The sequence below is a fragment of the Anomaloglossus baeobatrachus genome, chromosome 1, assembly GCF_048569485.1.
Source record: "Anomaloglossus baeobatrachus isolate aAnoBae1 chromosome 1, aAnoBae1.hap1, whole genome shotgun sequence".
Classification (NCBI taxonomy): domain Eukaryota; kingdom Metazoa; phylum Chordata; class Amphibia; order Anura; family Aromobatidae; genus Anomaloglossus; species Anomaloglossus baeobatrachus.
Window position 1 is genome coordinate 20,582,695 of NC_134353.1, and position 25,355 is coordinate 20,608,049.

Here is a 25,355-nt window from a genome sequence, read left to right on the forward strand (position 1 = left end):
GCATCCCTTACCCTGCTGTAGTGGCATGGTGCACTCCTTACCCTGTTCTAGTGGCATGGTGCACCCCTTACCCTGTTCTAGTGGCATGGTGCACCCCTTACCCTGTTCTAGTGGCACAGCGCACCCCTTACCCTGATCTAGTGGCATGGTGCACCCCTTACTCTGTTCTAGTGGCATGGTGCACCCCTTACCCTGTTTTAGTGGCATGGTGCGCCCCTTATCCTGCTCTAGTGGCATGGTGCACCCCTTACCCTGTTCTAGTGGCATGGTGCACCCCTTACTCTGTTCTAGTGGCATGGTGCACCCCTTACCCTGTTTTAGTGGCATGGTGTGCCCCTTATCCTGCTCTAGTGGCATGGTGCACCCCTTACCCTGTTCTAGTGGCATGGTGTACCCCTTACCCTGTACTAGTGGCATGGTGCGCCCCTTATCCTGCTCTAGTGGCATGGTGCACCCCTTACCCTGCTCTAGTGGCATGGTACACCCCTTACCCTGCTCTAGTGGCATGGTGCACCCCTTACCCAGTTCTAGTGGCATGGTACACCCCTTACACAAAACCTTCAAATGGTCATTAACGTAGGTTACATGACTGCACTATTGTAGATGCTTCCTCCCTGTCTTTAACCAAAACTCCTTCCCACCACCATACCTTTTTCCTTTCCCCAGAAATTCCCCTCTAATAAACACAGGACACCTGCTTGGATAAATTGGCCAAATCGGCCTTTATTACATAAACAAACAATAAATACTTTCTTTAAGCAAGGAGGGTTCTTGGAGCTCCAAACAATCTGGCGGACATTCCCATAACATTGGTAAACCATCCGGTATTACCCCCAGTCGCAACACCGCTCAGGGACACCAGCTCAGGGACATCACTTACCGAAAAACATTTCCCTAACACCGACTCTCAGGGGACTCCACCCTGGAGAGCCCCAAAGTCTGCCAGATAATTACCATTCCAAAGGAAAAAGAATGGGGGTTACTGTCCACCTGACGTATAACCCCCAACCACCATTTTACCACCAACTCCAAGAACCCCCCTCACCAACGCCTTCTGAAATGACAATAACAGTTATTATATGCAATATAGCAACCCCAGCAACCCACACACATGCACAAGGGCGGGAGGGTGGGACCTTGTCCTGGTGGCTACACATGCCGAATGATAGCCTGCAACCCCACTTCTTGATTCTATGTACCCCTTAAACTTTGCCCCCCACAAGCCCGGACTTCTTTTCTTCTCCAGGTTAACCCCTCGGTGCCCTCCGAAGTCAGTCATGAGTTACTTTGCCCATGGCTCAGCTGTGGACTCCGTCCTGTCTTTATTTCTGAAAAAAGCAAGTGGTCAGACATTGTTCTCTAATTTTGATCTCCAGTGTATGTTTGTATATATATATATATATATATATATATATATATATATATATATAAATATATACATACACAGTTCAGACAAAAAGTTTGGACACACCTTCTCATTCAAAGAGTTTTCTTTATTTTCATGACTTTGAAACTTGTAGATTCACATTGAAGGCATCAAAACTATGAATTAACACATGTGGAATGAAATACTTAACAAAAAAGTGTGAAACAACTGAAAATATGTCTTATATTCTAGGTTCTTCAAAGTAGCCACCTTTTGCTTTGATTATTGCTTTGCACACTCTTGGCATTTTCTTGATGAGCTTCAAGAGGTAGTCACCGGAAATGGTTTTCACATCACAGGTGTGCCCTGTCAGGTTTAATAAGTGGGATTTCTTGCCTTATAAATGGGGTTGGGACCATCAGTTGAGTTGTGCAGATGTCTGGTGGATACACAGCTGATAATCCAACTGAATAGACTGTTAGAATTAGTATTATGGCAAGAAAAAAGCAGCTAAGTAAAGAAAAACGAGTGGCCATCATTACTTTAAGAAATGAAAGTCAGTCAGTCCGAAAAATTGGGAAAACTTTGATAGTGTCCCCAAGTGCAGTGGCAAAAACCATCAAACGCTTCAAAGAAACTAGCTCTCATGAGGACCGCCCCAGGATGGGAAGAACAAGAGTCACCCCTGCTGTGGAGGATAAGTTTATCCAAGTCACCAGCCTCAGAAATCGCAGGTTAACAGCAGCTCAGATTAGAGACCAGGTCAATGCCACACAGAGTTCTAGCAGCAGACACATCTCTAGAACAACTGTTATGAGGAGACTTTGTGCAGCAGCCTTCATGGTAATATAGCTGCTAGGAAACCACTGCTAAGGACAGGCAACAAGCAGAAGAGACTTGTTTGGGCTAAATAACACAAAGAATTGACATTAGACCAGTGGAAATCTGTGCTTTGGTCTGATGAGTGCAAATTTGAGATCTTTGGATAAAAGCACGTATCTTTGCGTGACGCAGAAAAGGTGAATGGATGGACTCTACATGCCTGGTTCCCACCGTGAAGCATGGTGGAGGAGGTGTGATGGTGTGGGGGTGCTTTGCTGGTTACACTGTTGGGGATTTATTCAAAATTGAAGGCATACTGAACCAGCATCACTACCACAGCATCTTGCCGCGGCATGCTATTCCATCCGGTTTGCGTTTAGTTGGACCATCATTTATTTTTCAACAGGACAATGACCCCAAACACACCTCCAGGCTGTGTAAGGGCTATTTGACTAAGACGGAGAGTAATGGGGTGCTACGCCAGATGACCTGGCCTCCACAGTCACCAGACCTGAACCCAATCGAGATGGTTTGGGGTGAGCTGGACTGCAGAGTGAAGGCAAAAGGGCCAACAAGTGCTAAGCATCTCTGGGAACTCCTTCAAGATTGTTGGAAAACCATTTCCGGTGACTACCTCTTGAAGCTCATCAAGAGAATGCCAAGAGTGAGCAAAGCAGTAATCAAAGCAAAAGGTTGATACTGGTGGTATTTCATTCCACATGTGTTAAGTCATAGTTTTGATGCCTTCAATGTGAATCTACAATTCTCAGTCATGAAAATAAAGAAAACCTTTTGAATGAGAAGGTGTGACCAAACTTTTGGTCTGTACTGTGTGTGTATATATATATATATATATATATATATATATATATATATTTATTTATCTATCACTTTCAGGACGATATGTAGCGTTTACACAGGCACTTCAGGGGGCAGGTGAGAGGGATATTTTTTGGGATGCACGCTGCATCCAGTAGCTCTGTTGTTACCCCCTGTGCGAGCCGATCAAACTCTGAACCTGAACTGTGATGTTTATTTTAAAGTCAGTGTTTGGTATGAACACAGAACCTGAGGTTCGCTCATCTCTACACGTCGTATCATAGAGTATCGTTCTATAACTTTGTACTTTTCAAAACTTTTCTAATGTTATTTTTGATTAAAACAAACATCCTGCAATAGGTAACAGACACTGAATGATGAAATCCACAGCTTCTTATTGAACCTCCAGCAGACATTTGTGGAAACCTTAAATTATCTCTGTGATCTTGTAACTGTAAATTACCCAGTGAAAATGGATATAACCCTCTGCTCGTAGCCGGTCTCTGCCGCAGTGCTGGTGCCTGTCTTGTGAGGCTGTCACTATGGCAGAAAGCTGATGTGAAGATCAATCATGGCTTTACTTCTCATCATTTCTGATGTGGTCTCTGCTGTATGTTACCTGCTCTTCCTCACCGCAGAATCCTGTGGAAGAAGAACATCCACAAGTCCATCCTCACCTTGTAGACTCTCATCCAACAATGTGATGTTCCAGTATGAATATTACCAGGAAGGAGACATCACCATCGGAGGAATCTTCTCTGTGAATTCTTTCACTGGTGGACTTCAGTCTTATGAGGTATTCCACCCAAGACTACTTTGCACAATGTAAGTAATTACTCCTACATTCTCCATGTCATTGATGATACTTTTGTACTTTTCATACATGTTACCCAATGTCGAATGTAGCCTATACCGGTCAGTCATAAAGTGAAAACCACTGACGGGGAAGTGAATTACATTAACTATCTTCTTTCACTGGCACTTGGCAATGAGTGAGATATATTAGACTGTTTTATGTCTTACAGCTGTGTAGGGTTCTCCAAGGACTATCAGCCGCACACAGACTGCCAGGGGCCTTCTGAGCTGAGCTTAACATTTTCATAGACATATATGAAGCTGTTGAGTTTGTTTCAGGACCTATGGCCAGTCCGTACACTTAGCTTAATACTCGGACTGTGATCTTAATAAGTCCTAAGGCAAGACAAAAGCATAAATGTGTTGGAAGAAAAAAAATGGGCAAAAGTAAGGATCTGGGTGATTGTGGAGGCAACAGGCCTGGATCAGACAACCTGTGATGGAAATGTGAGGGTTAGAAGAGGATTGTAGAGCCATGAAAGATTGTGGCCAGGTCTGATAAATCCTGTCCTCACACATCATGATGATCGTTGTTGCTGTGTGTGCTCTATGGCCCAGAAACGCGCTGATGGAAGAAGAATAGTTTGGGCTTTCTAATTTAGTTGAATATTCAGCAGGTCGATTTCTGAAGGAGCATTTCTGAGTGCAACAATGAGGAGAACATGTAAAAATGCTACATGCTAGATTAGGACTACTTTGGTTAGGACCGGTATGTTATCAACCTGACTACTACAACCTGTTTTGAATGTCAGAGATGAGGATATACGATATGTGCTGACCAAGATACATGTAATTATGATATTGAGTGGCGTATAACATCTCTAATAAAAATGAGCAGATTAGTACAAAGGTGTTGTCTCATTTTAATCAATAGATCTTGGAATAATAATAATTTCCACAATTGGATGTGTTAAAAAAAATGTTCCTGTGCTGAGATAATCCTATTTATGTGCCCCTGCTGTGTACTGTGTAATGGCCGTTTCTGACCGTAGAGGACATGGTCTGATCACACCACAGCTACTAGGCTGGAGAGGAAAAAAAAACTTACAGACATTAAATCATGAGATCCCCAAAAATTATTTCTTTGAGGTAAAACATTTTTTTTACAAAAATTGGAAAATATTTTACCTCACAAAAAGAATCCGCTGTGATCCCAATTTGGGGATCTGTATTCCAGTATTCTCTCTTTTACGTCCTCCCCGGCCAAGGAGCTGTGGTGTGATCAGACCATATCATGTGCGGTCAGACACAGATATTACACAGTACACAGCAGGGGCACATATATGAGATTTTCTCAGCACAAGAACACTTTTTTAAACAAATCTTTTTATGCTAATTATTATTATTATTATTATTGTTATTATTATTATTATTATTATTATTATTATTATTATTATGATCCATTGATTAAATTAACTTAGGAAAATTACTTTAACTCCTAGAAATTTTTCAGTTTATCTCTTTTTCTCAACCTCTTCAAAAAGCCCAAACGTTTTTCTTTTCGTCAATAAAGGTGTATGAGGGCTTGGTTTTAAATCCCCTAAGGATAAGACAATTTTTTTTTTTAGTTTTTGTTTTTCGCTCCCCTTCTTCCAAGAGCCTTAACTTTTTTATTTTCTTGTCAGTCTTGCCATATAAGGGCTTGTTTTTTTGTGGGACGAGTTGCACTTTTGAATTAAACCATGCACTTTACCATATATTGTACTGGAAAACAGCAAAAAAATTCCAAGTGAGGAAAAATTGCAAAAAAAGTGCGATTGTACGCTTGGGGGTATTTTATTCACTATGTTCACTATATGGTAAAACTGAAGTTTTGCTGTGATGCCTGAGGTCAGTATAAGTTTGAAGGTACCAAACATGTATAGGTTTACTTTTATCTAAGGGGTGAAAAAAAATTCACAAGCTTGTCCAAAAAAGTGGTGCACTTTTTGAACCATTTTCCACGACCCATAGCGTTCTCATTATTTGGGATCTATGGCTAAAGGGGGCTTTACACGCTGCAACATCGCTACCGATATATCGTCGGGGTCACGTCGTTAGTGACGCACATCCGGCAGCGACATCGCAGCGTGTGACACCAATGAGCGACGATCAACGATCGAAAAATCGTTCAAAATCGTTGCTCGTTGACACGTCGCTCCTTTCCTTAATATCGTTGCTGCTGCCACAGATACAATGTATTTTGTCGTTCCTGCGGCACCACACATCGCTGTGTGAGACTCCCGCAGGAGCGACGAATATCTCCTTACCTGCGTCCACCGGCAATGCGGAAGGAAGGAGCTGAGCGGGATGTTATGTTCCGCTCATCTCCGCCCCTCCGCTTTTATTGGCCGGCCACTTAGTGACGTCGCAGTGACGTTACTATGATGCCGAACGCACCTCCTCCTTAAGGGAGGGATTGTTCGGCAGTCAAAGCGACATCGCTGACAAGGTATGTGCGTGTGACGCTGCCGTAGCGATAATGTTCGCTACGCCAGCGAGCACCAAATGTCGCACGTACGATGGGGGCGGGTACTATCGCGCTCAACATTGCTAGCAAATGCTAGCAATGTCGCAGCGTGTAAAGTACCCCTTAAATGACAGCTGATGTTTTGCGTCTTGAGCTGACGTTTTTTAATGGTACGATTTTTGTGCAGATGTACCACTTTGGTTACCTGTTATTGCATTTTGCGTAAAATTTGCGACGACAAAAAAAATGTCATTTTGGCGTTTGGAATTCTTTTTGCCGCTACGCCATATACCGTTCAGGTTAATTGGTATTATATTTTTTATGGATCAGGCATTTCTGAACGCGGCAATTCCAAATGTGTGTATATATTTATCTTTTTATTGTTTAATTTTTAATGGGGTAAATGGGGATTGATTTGAACCTTAAGGATTTGTTTTTATCTAATTAGTCCCCATAGGAGACTATAAGCATCAGCAGTCTGATCGCTTGTTCATTTCTGTTGATCAGAGCTTCACAGCTCTGATCAGCAGAAATCCAGTGTTCCTGTTGGAGCCGGTGCTCTGTCGGCTCTAACAGGAAATACGTCATGATAGTGTAACGGGGTGCCAGGGGTGCCTCGGGGATTGTAGTCATGGCCCCTTCTTCTCTCAGGTTTACCCCTGGCTCCGCCATCACTTTAAGAACAGGAGATGGTTTGATGGGGAAGAGTGTGGTGGTGCAGGTTACGCGGTCAGTTATACAGAGACTCTGCAGACATAAATCCATTGAACCAGCAGAGAAGTTTATTGAACACTTCTTCATCGCAGAGGCAAAACACATCAGATGACTTCCCACTTTTGCTAGGGAAAAAACTGTTCCGGATGACTCCTCTGGTGGGGATGTGCCCGGCTAATCCACTTCACCTGGCTCCCACTCCGCATACACAGACTGGACCCACACCAATACTGCTTCACACTTGAGGATGATCCTTCTCTTCTTTTCTCTTGCTTTCCTGCTCACCCAGCTCCCACACTCTGCCCCTATCTGTTTCTTCTCTCCTGTCCCGGACTCGACTGCCTCTGACTAAAAACTTTCTCCTAAACCAACTCTTTTCCTCCCTCCCCTTTCTCCTGCCGGCTCCTCCTCTCCTCTACCCTGTTTCTGTGGTGACAGCCGTCCCACCCGGCCACTAGGGGAAACCCACTAAAACAGTGCAATAACAATAAAACATTTTTATTAAATAACATCAGCATTCAGAGGAGAACTGCACATCTTTGTAAGGGGTCTGCCCACCCCTTACATACCTCCCCTCTTTAAGCCTAAGCCTCCCGGCAAGGCATGAACTTAAAACAACATTTCAGCATCAACGTCATTTTTATAAAAAACTTTAAACAGATTCGCATCAAGGCACACTTTAGGGGCGCACCAGTCTGGCGCCCGGAGTCCCTCCTGGGAGCTCCCGGTCTTAGTAGATGGTGTGCCCGGAGACCCTCAGCAAGCAATCCCGGTCTTTGCAGGTTCTTCTGCCCGGAGGTTGTCACAACACTCCCGGTCTTGGTAGATAGGAGCATCCAACAACAAAATCTTCTTTAACAACGCGGAGGGAGCCTCTGGCTCAGTCCAGCGTCAGGCTCCTACCGGGCTCGTAGCTTGAACAGGTTGCAAACTGTAGAACTTTTCCGGCTCTGTTAACAATGCCGGTACTCAACAAGAACATGTCCATTCCCTCCGGTCGTAACAGGTCACTCGGGATGGTAAGCGCGCTGCCATTCGGCCCGCTGAGCCCTCACATAATCTGAAAGGGACTGACCGGGCAAGCGACGCAGCCTCCGGAATGGTTCGTAGTTGACGGTTGGTTCTGGCGCCTCTGTCTCCGGTTTTGCCTCTTCAATCCCCAACGGGGGTGATGAAGTCGCTGTACGGGACGACTGGGGACTGCCCACCACGATCACCGGGTGTGTGACTAGACTCTGGTGAATTGCCACCGCCGGTGTTCCCTTCTCGGGGTCAGCACCCAGTCCGGTCTTGACTTCGGGCACTACCGCCAGTGTGTTTTTCGGCCGGGAAGTTTCAGCCAGCACCGGTCTCTTTTGGGAACGTCTCCGGTATTGGCACTCCTCCCACTCGATTTCTTGCTGCCACTGTGCAGCCTCCTGTGTAGTGGGCATCCGGGTCACGCCTACGGCAAATAGGCCCCGGCATCCCTCTTCCCTCCGGAATTTCACCTTTTCTCTCGGGTATAGAGTATGAAGGCGTTGTGGTAAGCCCTCAGTGTCCAGGTTCACCCGGTTGTAGAAAAAGTGGTCTCCGGACTCTTCATCTTCAATAAATCCATAGCCTTCTTTTTGGTTAAATTTGATTACGGTGCCTACAGTGCACTGCTGTTCAAATTCGTCGCTGAGGGGACCGGCCATTATCTCGCGGGCCACGGTCTCAGCCAGTAATCTCTCCTGCACCGGATCGGGCTCAGGCGATGGGGACTTCCGCTGAGTCAGGGGTGACGGCTTCACCGGGTCCCAAAAGAATCCCCACTCGTCCTCTTCAAGCTCCCGGACAGGTTGCTCTTCCAGGGCCGGAACTGCTGGGTGAGTTGTTGATCCCACCGCGACTGGCGGGAACATCTCCGGGCACTGGTATGGAGTTCCCAGGACTTTGTTTCCCGGCTGTAGCTGCGCCGTGTAGGTGGCCCGGACTTCAGTCGAGGTCTCACCGGTCACGGCATCCCAGGTGGTGACCCAGGTTACTTTTGTAGGCCGCTCCGGTCCTTCGGGCACATCCGGTAAAGCAAGGGCAAGTCCTTCCACGTCTGCAGTCTGCTTCGGGCGTCCTCTCCCCATGCTGGTTGCTCCCAGCGTGCCCACTGCAGCAGGCTGTTTTCTTGGAATCTCCATTTTGCTCGGAGTTAGTCTCTGCGTTGGCGTCTCTTGCAATGGCGTCGGGGACAGTGGAGATGCTGGGGAAGGTGGAGGCGGGCCTTCTTTTCCCGCTCTTGGGTACACTCCACCCCCAGTCTCACACATCACATCAACCCGGCCAAGGCAGCTCTTCTTTCTTCCTGTAACACCGCCCACTTCACATATCTTTGTCAGCATCCTGGGGCTAGCACCTCCCCTCTTTGGGCGGAGTACTCCGTACTTTTTCTTCTGCACTGGCCAGCCCCAGACTCTTCTTTTGGCGCCAATTCTTCGCGCGCTCTCAGTGTTCATGAAGACGGCGGCCATCTTGCCGCCATCTTGTGCCCGGTCCAACGCCTTAGGCACCACTTCTTCTTCCCACCATGGGATCGGGAATCTTCGCATATAGTCCGGATCCTGTGCCCTAGGCACCACTTGGTCTCCATCTTCTTGGACTGGGATCCCCTGCAGATAATCCGTATCCTGCCGACTATGCCACATGTAACGGGGTGCCAGGGGTGCCTCGGGGATTGTAGTCATGGCCCCTTCTTCTCTCAGGCTTACCCCTGGCTCCGCCGTCACTTTAAGAACAGGAGATGGTTTGATGGGGCAGAGTGTGGTGGTGCAGGTTACGCGGTCAGTTATACAGAGACTTTGCAGACATAAATCCATTGAACCAGCAGGCAAGTTTATTGAACACTTCTTCATCGCAGAGGCAAAACACATCAGATGACTTCACACTTTTGCTAGGGAAAAAACTGTTCCGGATGACTCCTCTAGTGGGGATGTGCCCGGCTAATCCACTTCACCTGGCTCCCACTCCGGCTACACAGACTGGACCCACACCAATACTGCTTCACACTTGAGGATGATCCTTCTCTTCTTTTCTCTTGCTTTCCTGCTCACCCAGCTCCCACACTCTGCCCCTATCTGTTTCTTCTCTCCCGTCCCGGACTCGACTGCCTCTGACTAAAAACTTTCTCCTAAACCAACTCTTTTCCTCCCTCCCCTTTCTCCTGCCGGCTCCTCCTCTCCTCTACCCTGTTTCTGTGGTGACAGCCATCCCACCCGGCCACTAGGGGAAACCCACTAAAACAGTGCAATAACAGTAAAACATTTTTATTAAATAACATCAGCATTCAGAGGAGAACTGCACCTCCTTGTAAGGGGTCTGCCCACCCCTTACATACCTCCCCTCTTTAAGCCTAAGCCTCCCGGCAAGGCATGAACTTAAAACAACATTTCAGCATCAACGTCATTTTTATAAAAAACTTTAAACAGATTCGCATCAAGGCACACTTTAGGGGCGCACCAGTCTGGCGCCCGGAGTCCCTCCTGGGAGCTCCCGGTCTTAGTAGATGGTGTGCCCGGAGACCCTCAGCAGGCACTCCCGGTCTTTGCAGGTTCTTCTGCCCGGAGGTTGTCACAACACTCCCGGTCTTGGTAGATAGGAGCATCCAACAACAAAATCTTCTTTAACAACGCGGAGGGAGCCTCTGGCTCAGTCCAGCGTCAGGCTCCTACCGGGCTCGTAGCTTGAACAGGTTGCAAACTGTAGAACTTTTCCGGCTCTGTTAACAATGCCGGTACTCAACAAGAACATGTCCATTCCCTCCGGTCGTAACAGGTCACTCGGGATGGTAAGCGCGCTGCCATTCGGCCCGCTGAGCCCTCACATAATCTGAAAGGGACTGACCGGGCAAGCGACGCAGCCTCCGGAATGGTTCGTAGTTGACGGTTGGTTCTGGCGCCTCTGTCTCCGGTTTTGCCTCTTCAACCCCCGACGGGGGTGATGGGGTCGCTGTACGGGACGGCTGGGGACTGCCCACCACGATCACCGGGTGTGTGACTAGACTCTGGTGAATTGCCACCGCCGGTGTTCCCTTCTCGGGGTCAGCACCAAGTCCGGTCTTGACTTCGGGCACTACCGCCAGTGTGTTTTTCGGCCGGGAAGTTTCAGCCAGCACCGGTCTCTTTTGGGAACGTCTCCGGTATTGGCACTCCTCCCACTCGATTTCTTGCTGCCACTGTGCAGCCTCCTGTGTAGTGGGCATCCGGGTCACGCCTACGGCAAATAGGCCCCGGCATCCCTCTTCCCTCCGGAATTTCACCTTTTCTCTCGGGTATAGAGTATGAAGGCGTTGTGGTAAGCCCTCAGTGTCCAGGTTCACCCGGTTGTAGAAAAAGTGGTCTCCGGACTCTTCATCGTCAATAAATCCATAGCCTTCTTTTTGGTTAAATTTGATTACGGTGCCTACAGTGCACTGCTGTTCAAATTCGTCGCTGAGGGGACCGGCCATTATCTCGCGGGCCACGGTCTCAGCCAGTAATCTCTCCTGCACCGGATCGGGCTCAGGCGATGGGGACTTCCGCTGAGTCAGGGGTGACGGCTTCACCGGGTCCCAAAAGAATCCCCATTCGTCCTCTTCAAGCTCCTGGACAGGTTGCTCTTCCAGGGCCGGAACTGCTGGGTGAGTTGTTGATCCCACCGCGACTGGCGGGAACATCTCCGGGCACTGGTATGGAGTTCCCAAGACTTTGTTTCCCGGCTGTAGCTGCGCCGTGTAGGTGGCCCGGACTTCAGTCGAGGTCTCACCGGTCGCGGCATCCCAGGTGGTGACCCAGGTTACTTTTGTAGGCCGCTCCGGTCCTTCGGGCACATCCGGTAAAGCAAGGGCAAGTCCTTCCACGTCTGCAGTCTGCTTCGGGCGTCCTCTCCCCATGCTGGTTGCTCCCAGCGTGCCCACTGCAGCAGGCTGTTTTCTTGGAATCTCCATTTTGCTCGGAGTTAGTCTCTGCGTTGGCATCTCTTGCAATGGCGTCGGGGACAGTGGAGATGCTGGGGAAGGTGGAGGCGGGCCTTCTTTTCCCGCTCTTGGGTACACTCCACCCCCAGTCTCACACATCACATCAACCCGGCCAAGGCGGCTCTTCTTTCTTCCTGTAACACCGCCCACTTCACATATCTTTGTCAGCATCCTGGGGCCAGCACCTCCCCTCTTTGGGCGGAGTACTCCGTACTTTTTCTTCTTCACTGGCCAGCCCCATACTCTTCTTTTGGCGCCAATTCTTCGCGCGCTCTCAGTGTTCATGAAGACGGCGGCCATCTTGCCGCCATCTTGTGCCCGGTCCAACGCCTTAGGCACCACTTCTTCTTCCCACCATGGGATCGGGAACCTTCGCATATAGTCCGGATCCTGTGCCCTAGGCACCACTTGGTCTCCATCTTCTTGGACTGGGATCCCCTGCAGATAATCCGGATCCTGCCGACTACGCCACATGTAACGGGGTGCCAGGGGTGCCTCGGGGATTGTAGTCATGGCCCCTTCTTCTCTCAGGCTTACCCCTGGCTCCGCCGTCACTTTAAGAACAGGAGATGGTTTGATGGGGCAGAGTGTGGTGGTGCAGGTTACGCGGTCAGTTATACAGAGACTCTGCAGACATAAATCCATTGAACCAGCAGGCAAGTTTATTGAACACTTCTTCATCGCAGAGGCAAAACACATCAGATGACTTCACACTTTTGCTAGGGAAAAAACTGTTCCGGATGACTCCTCTAGTGGGGATGTGCCCGGCTAATCCACTTCACCTGGCTCCCACTCCGGCTACACAGACTGGACCCACACCAATACTGCTTCACACTTGAGGATGATCCTTCTCTTATTTTCTCTTGCTTTCCTGCTCACCCAGCTCCCACACTCTGCCCCTATCTGTTTCTTCTCTCCTGTCCCGGACTCGACTGCCTCTGACTAAAAACTTTCTCCTAAACAAATTTTTTTCCTCCCTCCCCTTTCTCCTGCCGGCTCCTCCTCTCCTCTACCCTGTTTCTGTGGTGACAGCCGTCCCACCCGGCCACTATGGGAAACCCACTAAAACAGTGCAATAACAATAAAACATTTTTATTAAATAACATCAGCATTCAGAGGAGAACTGCAACTCTTTGTAAGGGGTCTGCCCACCCCTTACAATAGCAACAGGAGTCATATTCTAGATGTGGCCTTACAAGTGATTTATAGAGGGGTAACAATACGTTGGGATCACGGGACCTAATCTCTCTTTTTATACGCCCTAAAATCATCTTTGCTTTAGCAGCTGCTGCCTGACATTGAGTGCTGCTGCTCAGCTTATTTGTAATGCGAATACCCAAGTCCTTCTCCTGTTCTGTATTCCCGAGTTTACTACCATTTAATGTATACACAGCTATAGGATTATTCTGTCCTAGATGCATTACTTTACATTTATCAACATTAAATCTCATTTGCCAAGTATCTGCCCATTCTGACACCAGATCATCTTGTACTATCAACTTCCATTTTTAATATCCTACATAGTTTGGTGTCATCAGCAAAGACTGACCCTTTACTTTCAATGCCATCCACAAGGTCATTAACAAAGATTAAAAAGAATTGGTCCTAGCACAGATCCCCGCGTTCCCCACTGCTGACTATAGCCCATTTAGAGAATGTACAATTTATGAATGCTCACTGTTTCCTATGTTTTAGCCCATTCCTTACCCATCTGTCTATAGTTTCCCCTAGTCCTTGCTTCTGGAGCTTCAGTACAAGACTGTTATGTAGCACAGTGTCCACTGTGGGTCTGGTAGGTCCGTGGATGTGCAGAAGGTTTCTTGCACTCTGGTGTCAGGGCACCTTCCCCAGCCCCACCTAGCAATATTTCTATCCAATCTACAATATACCAAACATGAGAACCCTGTCTGACCTTTCCTGGTCTCCTATTTCCCGCCTTCTTACAGCAGTAATATTCCTTTTTGCTAGGTGCAATGTCCCATTGTAGTGATCTTTCTCCTGGCCCTACATCCCCAATATCAGCCAAACAGGCAGATTTACTAGGTTGTGCCAAGTCAGGACTAGGCTTCTTGACACTTTTCCCTTACCCCTTCTTAACCTGTTGCCTTGCTACCTACTTCAGGATCTTGAATAGAGATGAGCGAACCTGTTCAATAAAGGCTTGCAAATCTCAGGTTTGGTACAAGCCTGGGCGTGTTCGTTCAGACTAGGCAAACACAAGTCCAACCCCCAAAACTCATTAAAGCTCATTTATGTTCATTTAGGCTGAGACTGCACTTTGCGTTTCCACCTGTGTTTTAGGTGCTTTTTAGGTCCGTTTTGAGAAGCACGTTTTTCATGCCAAAAGGCATGCGTTTTGATTTTCCAGCAAAGTCAATGGAAAATGGTGATTTTCAGACCGCACTTTGCGCTTCTAAATGCTGCGATTAATTTGCATATTTTGTGGCAAAAACCATGCATTTAAAGAAGCAGCATGTCAGTTGTTTTTGCCATTTTTGGCTGCGTTCTACACCCATTGAAATCAATGAGTTGTAGAAAATCGCTGCCAAAATGTGAAGCCGTTCGCTAGCATTGCATTATTATTACGTCCACATGTTTTTATTTAACATAACAAAGTCAGGTCTTTCAGTCTCTCTCTCTGTCCATGTCAGTCTCTCCCTCTCCCCCCCTCTCTCATACTCACCGATCCACGATCACCGGCGCGGCGCTGCACGGCGTTCTCGCTGCGGCGGCCTCTTCTCTTTTGAAAATGCCGGCCGCTCATTAATCCATCACGTATTCCCTGCTTTCCCTGCTCATCGGCGCCTATGATTGGTTGCAGTCAGACACGCCCACACGCTGAGTGACAGCTGTCTCACTGCAACCAATCACAGCCGCCGGTGGGAGTGTCTATATCGAGCAGTAAAAAAAATAAATAAATAAATGAAAAAAAACGACGTGCGGTCCCCCCTAATTTGGATACCAGCCAGGGTAAAGCCACGTTATGAGGATCTCCCCAGCCTAACAATATCAGCCAGCAGCCGCCTGGAATTGCCGCATGCATTAGATGCGGCAGTCCCGGGACTTTACCGGCTCATCCCGAATTGCCCTGGTGCGGTGGCAAATGAGGTAATAAGGAGTTAATGGCAGCAGCCCATAGCTGCCACTAAGTCCTAGGTTAATCATGGCATGCGTCTCCCCGAGATACCTTCCATGATGAACCTGTAAGTTAAAGTACATAAACACACACATCCAAAAAATAATTTATTTGTAATGAAAGACAAAAAAACACCCTGTTTCACCACTTTATTTGCCCCTCAGAAACACCTCCAGGTCCGACGTAATCCACGCAAGGTCCCCCGACGCTTCCAGCTCTGCTACATCGAAAGCTGACCGGAGCGGCAGTAGAACACCGCTGCTCCTGTGAGCTCCATCCTGCAACTGAAGTGAGTCGCGCGATCAGCTGCACTGTCACTGTGGTTACTCGCGGCCACCGCTCTCAGGTGGAGGACTGCAGCTGTGGCCGCGAGTAACCTCAATGAAAGCACAGCTGATCGCGCGGATCACTGCAGTCACTCAGTTGATTTGCGATCACTGGTGAGTCCTTCACGTGTGACCGCAAATCAAGCCACGGCACACGCACAGAGCCGCGCGATCACAATGAAGTCGGGTGAAGTTCATCCGACTTCATTCTGATCACGCGGTACTGTCTGCAAAAAAAAACGCATCGCGCCGCATCCGGCCGATGCGGCGCGATTTGCAATGCATGCCTATGTCCGCTGCATGCGGATTTTTCCACTGCGCATGCTCAGTAGCCTGCCGCAAGCGGCAAAAACCGGACGGGCCTCATGGTGTGACCCACCAACTTGAGAAAGGGGCAGGGAAAAGAAGCCATCAGGTCATCAACCGACACTGGGACTAAAGGCCCTGTCACACACACAGATAAATCTTTGGCAGATCTGTGGTTGCAGTGAAATCATGGATATATTGTTCCATTTGTACACAGCCACAAACCTGGCACTGATTGTCCGCTGCTGCTGAGGGGAGCTCGTCCGGATCCCGTCCCCTATAGTGTTGCCTGGTGATCCGTGACCTGCCTCCTGGCAATAAGTTTAACTTCAATGTGGTGGCCCAGAAGTCTGAAACTTGCCGGGCCCCCCTCCCCACTGTGGCTAAGTGTGGGAGCTTGCTCTTAGGGCTCATGCTTGGGATTTTCTGGACCGTTTTGGGTTGGAATGTCCTATCCCCCTCGTTGTGTAATTCCCCGATTCTGGAGCGTGTGGGAACAGATCATAAAGGCTCCGTTCTCCTCAGGTGATTTGTCGGGTTGCCTGACACTTCTTCCCAACCTAGGGTCCGTGTACCCCATTTTTCCTTCAGTCCCGGACCGGTGATAGTGCTGGGCTGGTGGCCATCCTCCTCGACAGGTCAAGGCACCTTGCCACAATCCCCTGCAACCGAGGGTCCGACTCCTCTAGCTCCAGACCACCATCTGCAACCTAAACAGCTTGTCTTGGGAGCCACTACTCTCAACCTCCTCTGAGCTTCTCACAGCTTGAGGGGTTCCTCACTCCTCACTCACCAACTATTAACTCCTCACTGAATACACTCCTCACCTCCCCTCCCTAAACCCCCAGGTGGGCAACTCTATTCCACTCAAGCCGTCTACTTATGTGCCTGGTGGGTGTGGTTCAGGGTGCATCTAGGATTTGATTTGCTGTTGGAGGCAACACTAGCAAGATAGGGACCCAGAACCAAGAGGGAGGTGGAATAATGCACGAGAGGATAGGTTGTGCAATACCCTTTGACGACCCGATAGTCCAGGGGCATCACAGAACCTTAAAGGCTCAATCAAAGGAGCATTTAAAGAAGTCTTTAAGGTTCATGCCATTCACAGCCTTCAGATGACCTAACAGCTGGGAACTCCAGAAGCCTTAAAGGTTCTCTTAAAGGCTCCTTTAAGGTGAATCAACTCTAGCTAAGTGGATTTTTTTTATCGTTTTTAACCATGCAACAGCAGTAATTAAGAGGTTAGTATATCTCTCACGTAATTTTTGCCCATGAGAGTGGGAGCGCTATTCGTTTATTCTTTACATTTTAAAATGGCAGTAAGGAATAACACACTCTAATGACTGCTGTTTTAATGCATATTGGTGGTCATTAATAGAGATGAGCGAACCTCTAGAGGCTCGAGTTTGACTCGGTTCGTCGAACGGAGGCCGCGTTCGAGTTCGGTTCGGCGAGCCGTTCGACGAACCTCTCGAACCCCATAGAAAACAATGGGAGGCAATCACAAACACATAAAAACACCTAGAAAACACCTTCAAAGGTGTCCAAAAGGTGACAAACAACTCACAAGACAACACAAACACATGGGAAACTGACAAGGACATATACTCATGAGAAAACAAAACAGCTGGACGAGGAAAAAGAAAAGGAGACACAGATATAGGCATGTCATGCCCTTCTAAAATTATGTAAAACACAGCAAGCAAGGGGACTCCAAGCAGAGTCTCCCTTTTTTCCAAAAATTGGGCCCCACAGACACCACTTAAGTGGCATCACTTGTGCCCCAGTTGCAAAATTGACAGGTACATTTGCATCAAGCACATTCCAAAATACGCCAGCCTTAACTGTCTCCGGGATGACACCGTAGTAGGTAGCAAAGTCCTTGCTGAAACAAGACTTGTTCATCTTGGATTATTTTTAAAAACACAGCAAGGGGACTTCAAGCAGAGTCTCCCTTTTTCCCAAAAACTGGGCCCTACTGACGTTGGTTGGCCCGCTCCGCTAGGCCGCATTTCAGCACGGTGAGCTTTCCACTGGGACTTATGCTTGTTATTCATGTTATGATTCATGGAAGAAGTTGCCAAACTGGTGAGGTTTTTGCCTCTACTTATAGATTGCCGACAAATTTTACAAATCACATGATTTGGGAGATCCTTTGCAAGGTCAAAAAGGACAAGACTAGGCAAGGCTTAGAGGCCATGTGACCTGCAGAGCCACCCCGACTTGTGCTCAGAGGCAGAGTGGTGGCTGAGGATGCAGTTGTAGACGTGCTACCAGTACTCCTCCTCTGTCCAGGAAGGCGCAAGGTAACTTCGTCGTCAGTTGCATCCTCCTCCACCGCCTCTGGTTACCTCCTCGAGTGCCTGACTGTGGGTTGACAGTAAGTGGGATCTAGAACTTCATCATCAAGCGTTGTGTTTGCACTCCCCTCGACCTCAGACCTAACCTCTTCCTGCCCTGACTGAATAGTTAAGATGTCATCCCAATCTGGTATCTGCATCTCATCGTCATCAGTATGTTCCTCAATGTCTCCACCAACAGGTGTTACAGTTTGGGAATGAGGGTCTACCTTATGCTCAAAAACTTGGTCGTTTGTGCCTAAATCAGAATCACAAAGCTTCTGGGCATCACTGCAGACCATTTCCTGGTCTGTACTCACTGTAGCTTGGGAGCAGACCTCTGATTCCCAGGCTATATTGTGAATGAACAGCTCTGCAGACTCAGCCATGTCTGTTACACCATACTCTGCAGTGCGAGTGGAGACTTGAGAGCTGGGAGAAAGCAAGTGCGATTGGGATAACAACTCAAAGGACTGTTGTTTTTTGGATGTTGAAGTTGAGGTGGAAGAGAGACCACTTGTTGGAGCACTTGAGATCCATTCAAGCATGTTCTTTTTTTGTGCATCATCTACCTTTGTTACAGTTGTTCGGTTCCGTAAAAAAGGGAGCACATCGGATTGTCCACGGAAAGTAGTAGACATCCTACTTTTGCTAAAAGATGGCCTATCTTTAGCAGATGTTAATGTAGCTTTCCCACCTTCCCCACAGACACAAACTTTTTTTCCTTTTCCAACACGCCTGTTCCCCTTTCCACCAGCATCTGTCATTTTGCCAATCATTTTGTTAGCAACAAGATTGGCCACTTAACATGTGGTAGCAAACATTGAGAGGTGGAGTAGATTGCAGAGGTGGTCTAGTTATATTGACAGATGAAGAACCAACACTGACTATCCCTGATAATGCAACTATGGCCCTAAAACTGGAAGCACTGTTTGCTATAAAAACCGCGTAGCAAAAATGGCCAGGAGAGTAGAATGCAGAGGTGGTGGAACTTGCTTGGCACCAGTGGGACACTAAGTTAGTATAGCAGACATTGTTTGCATGCCACTAAGTTTCAGCACTCTTTGCTATAAAAATTGTGTAGCAAAAATGGCCAGAAGGGTAGAATGCAGAGGTGGTGGAACTTGCTTGGCACCAGTGGAAACTAAGTTAGTATAGCAGACACTGTTGGGATGCCACTAAGTTTCAGCAATGTTTGCTATAAAAATAGCATATCAAAAATGGCCAGGAGGGTAGAATGCAGAGGTGGTGGAACTTGCTTGGCACCAGTGAGACACTAAAGGGGGCTTTACACGCTACGATATCGTTAATGTTTTGTCGTCGGGGTCAAGTTGTTAGTGACGCACATCCGGCGTCATTGACGATATTGCAGCGTGTGACACTGACCAGCGACCTCAAAAAGGGTGAAAATCGTTCACCATGGAGAGGTCGTCCCAAACTCAAAAATCGGTAAGGGTTGTTTATCTAGGTGGTTCATTGCTCATGCGGCAGCACACATCGCTGTGTGTGACACCGCAGGAGTGAGGAACGTCTCCTTACCTGCCGCGGGCCACAATGCGGAAGGAAGGAGGTGGGCGGGATGTTACGTCCTGCTCATCTCCGCCCCTCCGCTTTGATTGGCCGGCCGCTTAGTGACGTTGTGGTGACGTCGCTGTGATGCCGAACGTCCCTCCCCCTTGAAGGAGGGATTGTTCGGCAGTCACAGCGACGACGACGACCAGCTAAGTATGTGTGACGCTGCCGTAGTGATAATGTTCGCTACGGTAGCGATCACAAACAATCGCATGCGCGACGGGGGCGGGTACTTACACGCTCGCTATCGCTACAAATTGCTAGCGATATCGCTACCGTGTAAAGCCCCCTTAAGTTAGTATAGAAGACACTGTTTGGATGCCACTAAGTTTCAGCACTGTTTGCTATAAAAATAGCGTAGCAAGGCTAGAGAGAAGTGGGAGCGGGACCTAGGCCCTATGACAGAGGAACAGTGGGGTGAGGTCCTGTCTCAGACTCCAAGCCTTGCTGTATCTGAAGGCCAACGACTGTCACAGCTATTCCTGTTGCATAGAGTATATAGGACACCTAGTCTATTGCATAAGATGGGAGTTAGGATGGATGATCTGTGTCCTAGGTGCGGGCAGGAGGGTGCTAATCTGATGCATATGATGTGGTCCTGTGGGAACATTGAAGATTACTGGAGGGCAGTACTAGAATTGGTTAGACAAGTTTTCAATATCCGTCTACAGCCAAGACCTATTATATGTAGCCTGGGTCTACTGGAAGGGGGGGTGGACTTGAGTTCGCCGGTAATGGTCGGTATTACACGTCTCTTGTACCAGGCTAGGAAACTGTTGGCCTACCACTGGTTGGACCCAGCGCCTCCGGTCATTGGAGATTTTAGGGAAAGAGTAAACGCTATACTTCGACTGGAGAGAGGAGTATACCTTAAAAGAAATGCATTGAAAAAGTTCTATAAGATCTGGGGGGCATGGTTGGAAACCCCAGGCCTTCCCTCCTCGGCGTTACTGCAGGACAGTGCGAGCGACCAGGTCCTTCTCCTTCTGACCGGTTAACAAATTTCCTCAAATAGGGTGATATGCGTACTGCTGGAATATGTGTGTATGTATATGTGTGTGCATGTATATGTGTGTGTGTGTGTATGTATGTATATATATATGTGTATATATATGTGTATATATATAATGTCATAATGATGCTGGGTAAGCTATTCTATGGAGAATATATTGGGAAATAATATGCACTTTGAGACCCATATTGAAATGAGACGTGGACTGCGGGTGCATTGTTTATTATGTTATTTGTGTGGTTTTTCTTATTGACTAAAGGTTTTTCCCCTTTCTGTGATATTTCTATGTTGGGAATTTATTTTATGTGTTGTATAATTTTTCTGTTAAATAAAAATGAACCTGATTTAAAAAAAAAAAAAATAGCGTAGCAAAAATGGCCAGGAGGGTAGGATGCAGAGGTGGTGGAACTTGCTTGGCACCAGTGGGACACTAAGTTAGTATAGCAGACACTGTTTGGATGCAACTAAGTTTCAGCACTGTTTGCTATAAAAATAGAGTAGCAAAGATGGCAAGGGGGGTAGAATGCAGAGGTGGTAGAACTTGCTTGGCACCAGTGGGACACTAAGTTAGTATAGCAGACACTGCTTGGATGCCACTAAGTTTCAGCACTGTTTGCTATAAAAATAGAGTAGCAAAGATGGCAAGGGGGGTAGAATGCAGAGGTGGTAGAACTTGCTTGGCACCAGTGGGACACTAAGTTAGTATAGCAGACACTGCTTGGATGCCACTAAGTTTCAGCACTGTTTGCTATAAAAATAGAGTAGCAAAGATGGCAAGGGGGGTAGAATGCAGAGGTGGTAGAACTTGCTTGGCACCAGTGGGACACTAAGTTAGTATAGCAGACACTGCTTGGATGCCACTAAGTTTCAGCACTGTTTGCTATAAAAATAGCGTAGCAAAAATGTGCAGGAGGGTACAGTGCCCGGGTTCTGTGGGTCAGTGGACAGGAAAGGAAGCCTCACTTTCTATCCCTCCTAATGATGAAATGCAGCAAGGAATTTCCTGAGCGGAGGTAAACAGATGCTGTTATCTAAAGCTGTACACAGCGTTTGCATGGACCTGCCTAGCAGCTTTGGCTCTGAACACCTTGAAATCAGCCCTGAAAAGGGTTGAAATAGCCTGCAGTCCCTCCCTAATCCCTACAGCGCCGTGTAGCTTGCACTATGTCTACTTTTGCACACAGCAGGATCGACGGCGGCAGCGTGAGCGGTGACTGTCACCCACACGCAGAAGGCAGATAATGGCGGCGTGAGGGAAAATTGCCGTATTTATAAGGCAAGGATATGGGAAATTCACAGCCTATGACACATGCCCTTGCTTGTCTGGCAAAAATCCACTTACCTGTGTGTGTGTCTGTGATTGGCTGACATCCTGGCCTGCCCCACTGCACGCGCGCTTAGGAAAAAAAAAAAAATGGCTATCGCCATTCTCCCAACAGCACAGATCTAAACCGCATCCCCCTGCACACTATACGCTGAAATTTGATAATAGTGTGAATCACAGTGACTCACACTTTTACAGTGAAAAGCCAGCTAGTAACTAGCTAGGCTTTTTGCTGATCGAGCCGTTCTTGAACGTAACTCGAGCAAATCGAGCTTTTACCAAAAAGCTCGCGTTCGAGTTCGATCTCGAGCACCCCCCAAAATCACTCGAACATGAAATTGGTGAACCTCGAACCTCGAACATCGCTCACCTCTAGTCATTAAGTGAAGTTTACAACAATCATGTAACCTTAAATATTAAGACTCTTGTATGGATTTAAAAAAAAAAAAAAATGGAATACGAAACAAAATGTAATTAACATATTAATATGTGAATATCCCACAGTCCAAATGTGAAGAACTACGCAGACCTGATGACTTTCATCTTTGCTGTTGATGAGATTAACAATGAGTCAGATCTTCTTCCCAATATCACCCTGGGCTATCATCTGTATGATACATGTGGAGACTCCATACAATCTGTGCAGAATGTTCTGAGCATTATGACTGGACAACAATTGGAGGTTCCAAACTATTCCTGCAGAAAACATGGAGAAGTCGCTGCCTTTATAGGTGATACATTTTCAATGGCCCAATTACTGGGAATTTATGGCTACTCAAAAGTAAGTTAAATATCTGTTAAATAAATGAGTATAATAGAAAGAAAAATGCAACTTTTGGAGGATTACATTTCTGAAAGGGAAAATACAATTGTATCTATGCTTTTACAGTGGCATGCAAGAGTTTGGGCACCTTGGTCAAAATAACTGTTATTTAGAACAGTTAAAGCAAGTTGAAGATGAAATAATTTCTAAAAGTCCAACAAAGATAAAAATGGCTCGCTTCCTTTATATTTTAGCCAAAAAATATTTTCATATTTTCCTTTTTTCATCCCTTTACCAATCAGCCTGTTTTCACTGTCATGACCCGGCCAATTTTTTTCAATTCTGACCAGTGTGACGTTATGAGGTTGCAAAGTGCCTCTTCAGGAAGGAAATAGATGAACTGTAGTGCCACCTATTGGAAGTAGCAAACCTAATGCGGGCGTCACACGGTACGATATATCGGGTGATATGTCGTCGGGGTCACGTCGGTAGTGACGCACATCCGGCATCGTCTGATATATCGTAGCGTGTGACAGCTACGTGCGACGGTGAACGAGCAGAAATACTCACCTTCTCCATCATCATTGACACGTCGTTCATTTTCAAAAAATCGAATGTCCGGTTGTTCATTGTTCCCAAGGCAGCACACATCGCTCCATGTGACACCCCGGGAACGATGAACAAAGCTTACCTGCTTTCCGCTGGCCATGCGGAAGGAAGGAGATGGGTGGGATGTTACGTCCCGCTCATCTCCGCCCCTCCGCTTCTATTGGCCGGCCGCTGTGTGACGTCGCTGTGACGCCGAACATTCCTCCCCCTTCAGGAAGGGAGGTAAGTACGTGTGACAGGGGGTTAACAACTTTGTGCGCCACGGGCAACTAATTGCCCGTGATGCACAAACGAAGGGGGCGGGGACAATCGCTCGTGCAATTGCACGATAGATCGTCTCGTGTGAAGCCCGCATAAAAGTCAAACAGTGGCCCTTTAATGAGCCTGGTCATATGACTGCACTCGGATGTTATCCCAGTGCAGTGTGATATACACACAGGCTGACAATGGAGGAGATATGGAGATTAACCCCACCCTCTCCTCTGCAGCGCCTGTCCGCAGCTTCACAGCTGTGACCCGATTGCAAGATCGGGATACAGTCGCATGACACTCGTCTCACGCTCGTAGCAGAGCCTGAGCCAGGGGTCATTAGCATATCACTATCGATCTGATGATCTCGCATCGGATGCCATACACTCATGTAAGTCCAGCCTAATGAGTAAACTTATAGCTGCAATGCTCCTCTGGGAAATTCAGGCAGGAAGGAGATGAACTCTACTGCTACCTAATGGAGGTAGCAATCCTAAAAGTCAAATGTGTCCCTTTAATGAGCCTTGCCATAGGATTAATGCCAGATCATAATTCTGGAATCCTTTAACAGATCCTAGTGGTTCTGAGACTGTTTTTTTCATGACATACTGGACTTCATGTTATTACCAAATATAGGACAATATTTTTTGCGCTAATATTTGAACAAAGTCGAAAATTTGGCCAAAATTTTGAAAATTTTGCAATTTTCAAACTTTGAATATTTATATCCTTAAATTAAAGATTTAGATCAGACAAAATAGATAATACATAACATTTCCCACATGTTTTCTTTGCATCAGTGCAATTTTTGAAACAAGATTTTTTGGAGGAGTTAGAAAAGTTCAAAATTTATCAGAAATTTCTCATTTTTCCAACTAAATTTATAAAGCCATTTTTTTTAGAGACCACATAACATTTGAAATTACTTTAAGAGGCCTACAAGACAAAAAATACCCAAATGGGACACCATTCTAAAAACTGCACCCCTCACATTTCTCAAAACCACATAAAAGAAGTATGTTAACCTTTTAACCTTTAAGGTGCTTCAAAGGAACTAAAGGAATGTGTAAGGAAAATATGAACATTTTTCTTTTTCCTACAAAAATGTTTTTTTAGACTCAAATTTTGAATTTTTACAAGGAAAACAAGAGAAAATGCAATTTGTTGTCAAATTTCACATGAGTACGCTGGTACCCAATATGTTGTGGAAATCTACTGTCTGGATGCATGGCAGGGCTCGGAAGGGAAAGAGCGCCATTTGAATTTTAGAGCACAAAATTGTCAGGAATAGATAGCGGACAGCATTTGGAGAGCCCATGATGTGCCTAAACAGGGGAGCTCCCAAACAAGTGACCCCATTTTGGAGATGAGACCTCTTAAGGAATTTATATAGGTGTTTGATGACCACCTTGAACACCCACGTTCTTAACAACATTTCATAACATTGAGCCGTAAAAATATAAAATGTTATCACAAAGATGTTGCTTTAACCCTAAATCTTTCATTTTTACAAGAGTACAGTGCTGCAGACATAGTCACTGAGGCTTCCCATAGTCAGTTGACTCAAAGGTCATCATCGCAACCTCAGGTTACCATGGCAACAATCAGGCCCTCATGTTTACAGTGCGGGGCATCTATTGGAGTGGAGAGGGACCGCAATCCCTCTCCCAATGCCTTTAATGCCGCTATTGATATCTATCACAACATTTAAGGGATTAAGCAGCCAAT

The 25,355-nt window shown here is 47.0% G+C and overlaps 1 protein-coding gene across 1 annotated transcript in view; it reads left to right on the forward strand.

Moving 5' to 3' along the window:
* Positions 1-3,578: 3,578 nt before the first annotated feature.
* LOC142299917 (vomeronasal type-2 receptor 26-like) overlaps positions 3,579-25,355 on the forward strand; it is a 135,433-nt gene continuing 113,656 nt past the window's right edge. Inside the window, exons 1-2 of the mRNA XM_075341893.1 lie at positions 3,579-3,832; positions 22,511-22,787. Of these exons, the coding sequence (XP_075198008.1) occupies positions 3,579-3,832; positions 22,511-22,787 (531 nt within the window). The remainder of the gene's footprint in view (positions 3,833-22,510; positions 22,788-25,355) is intronic.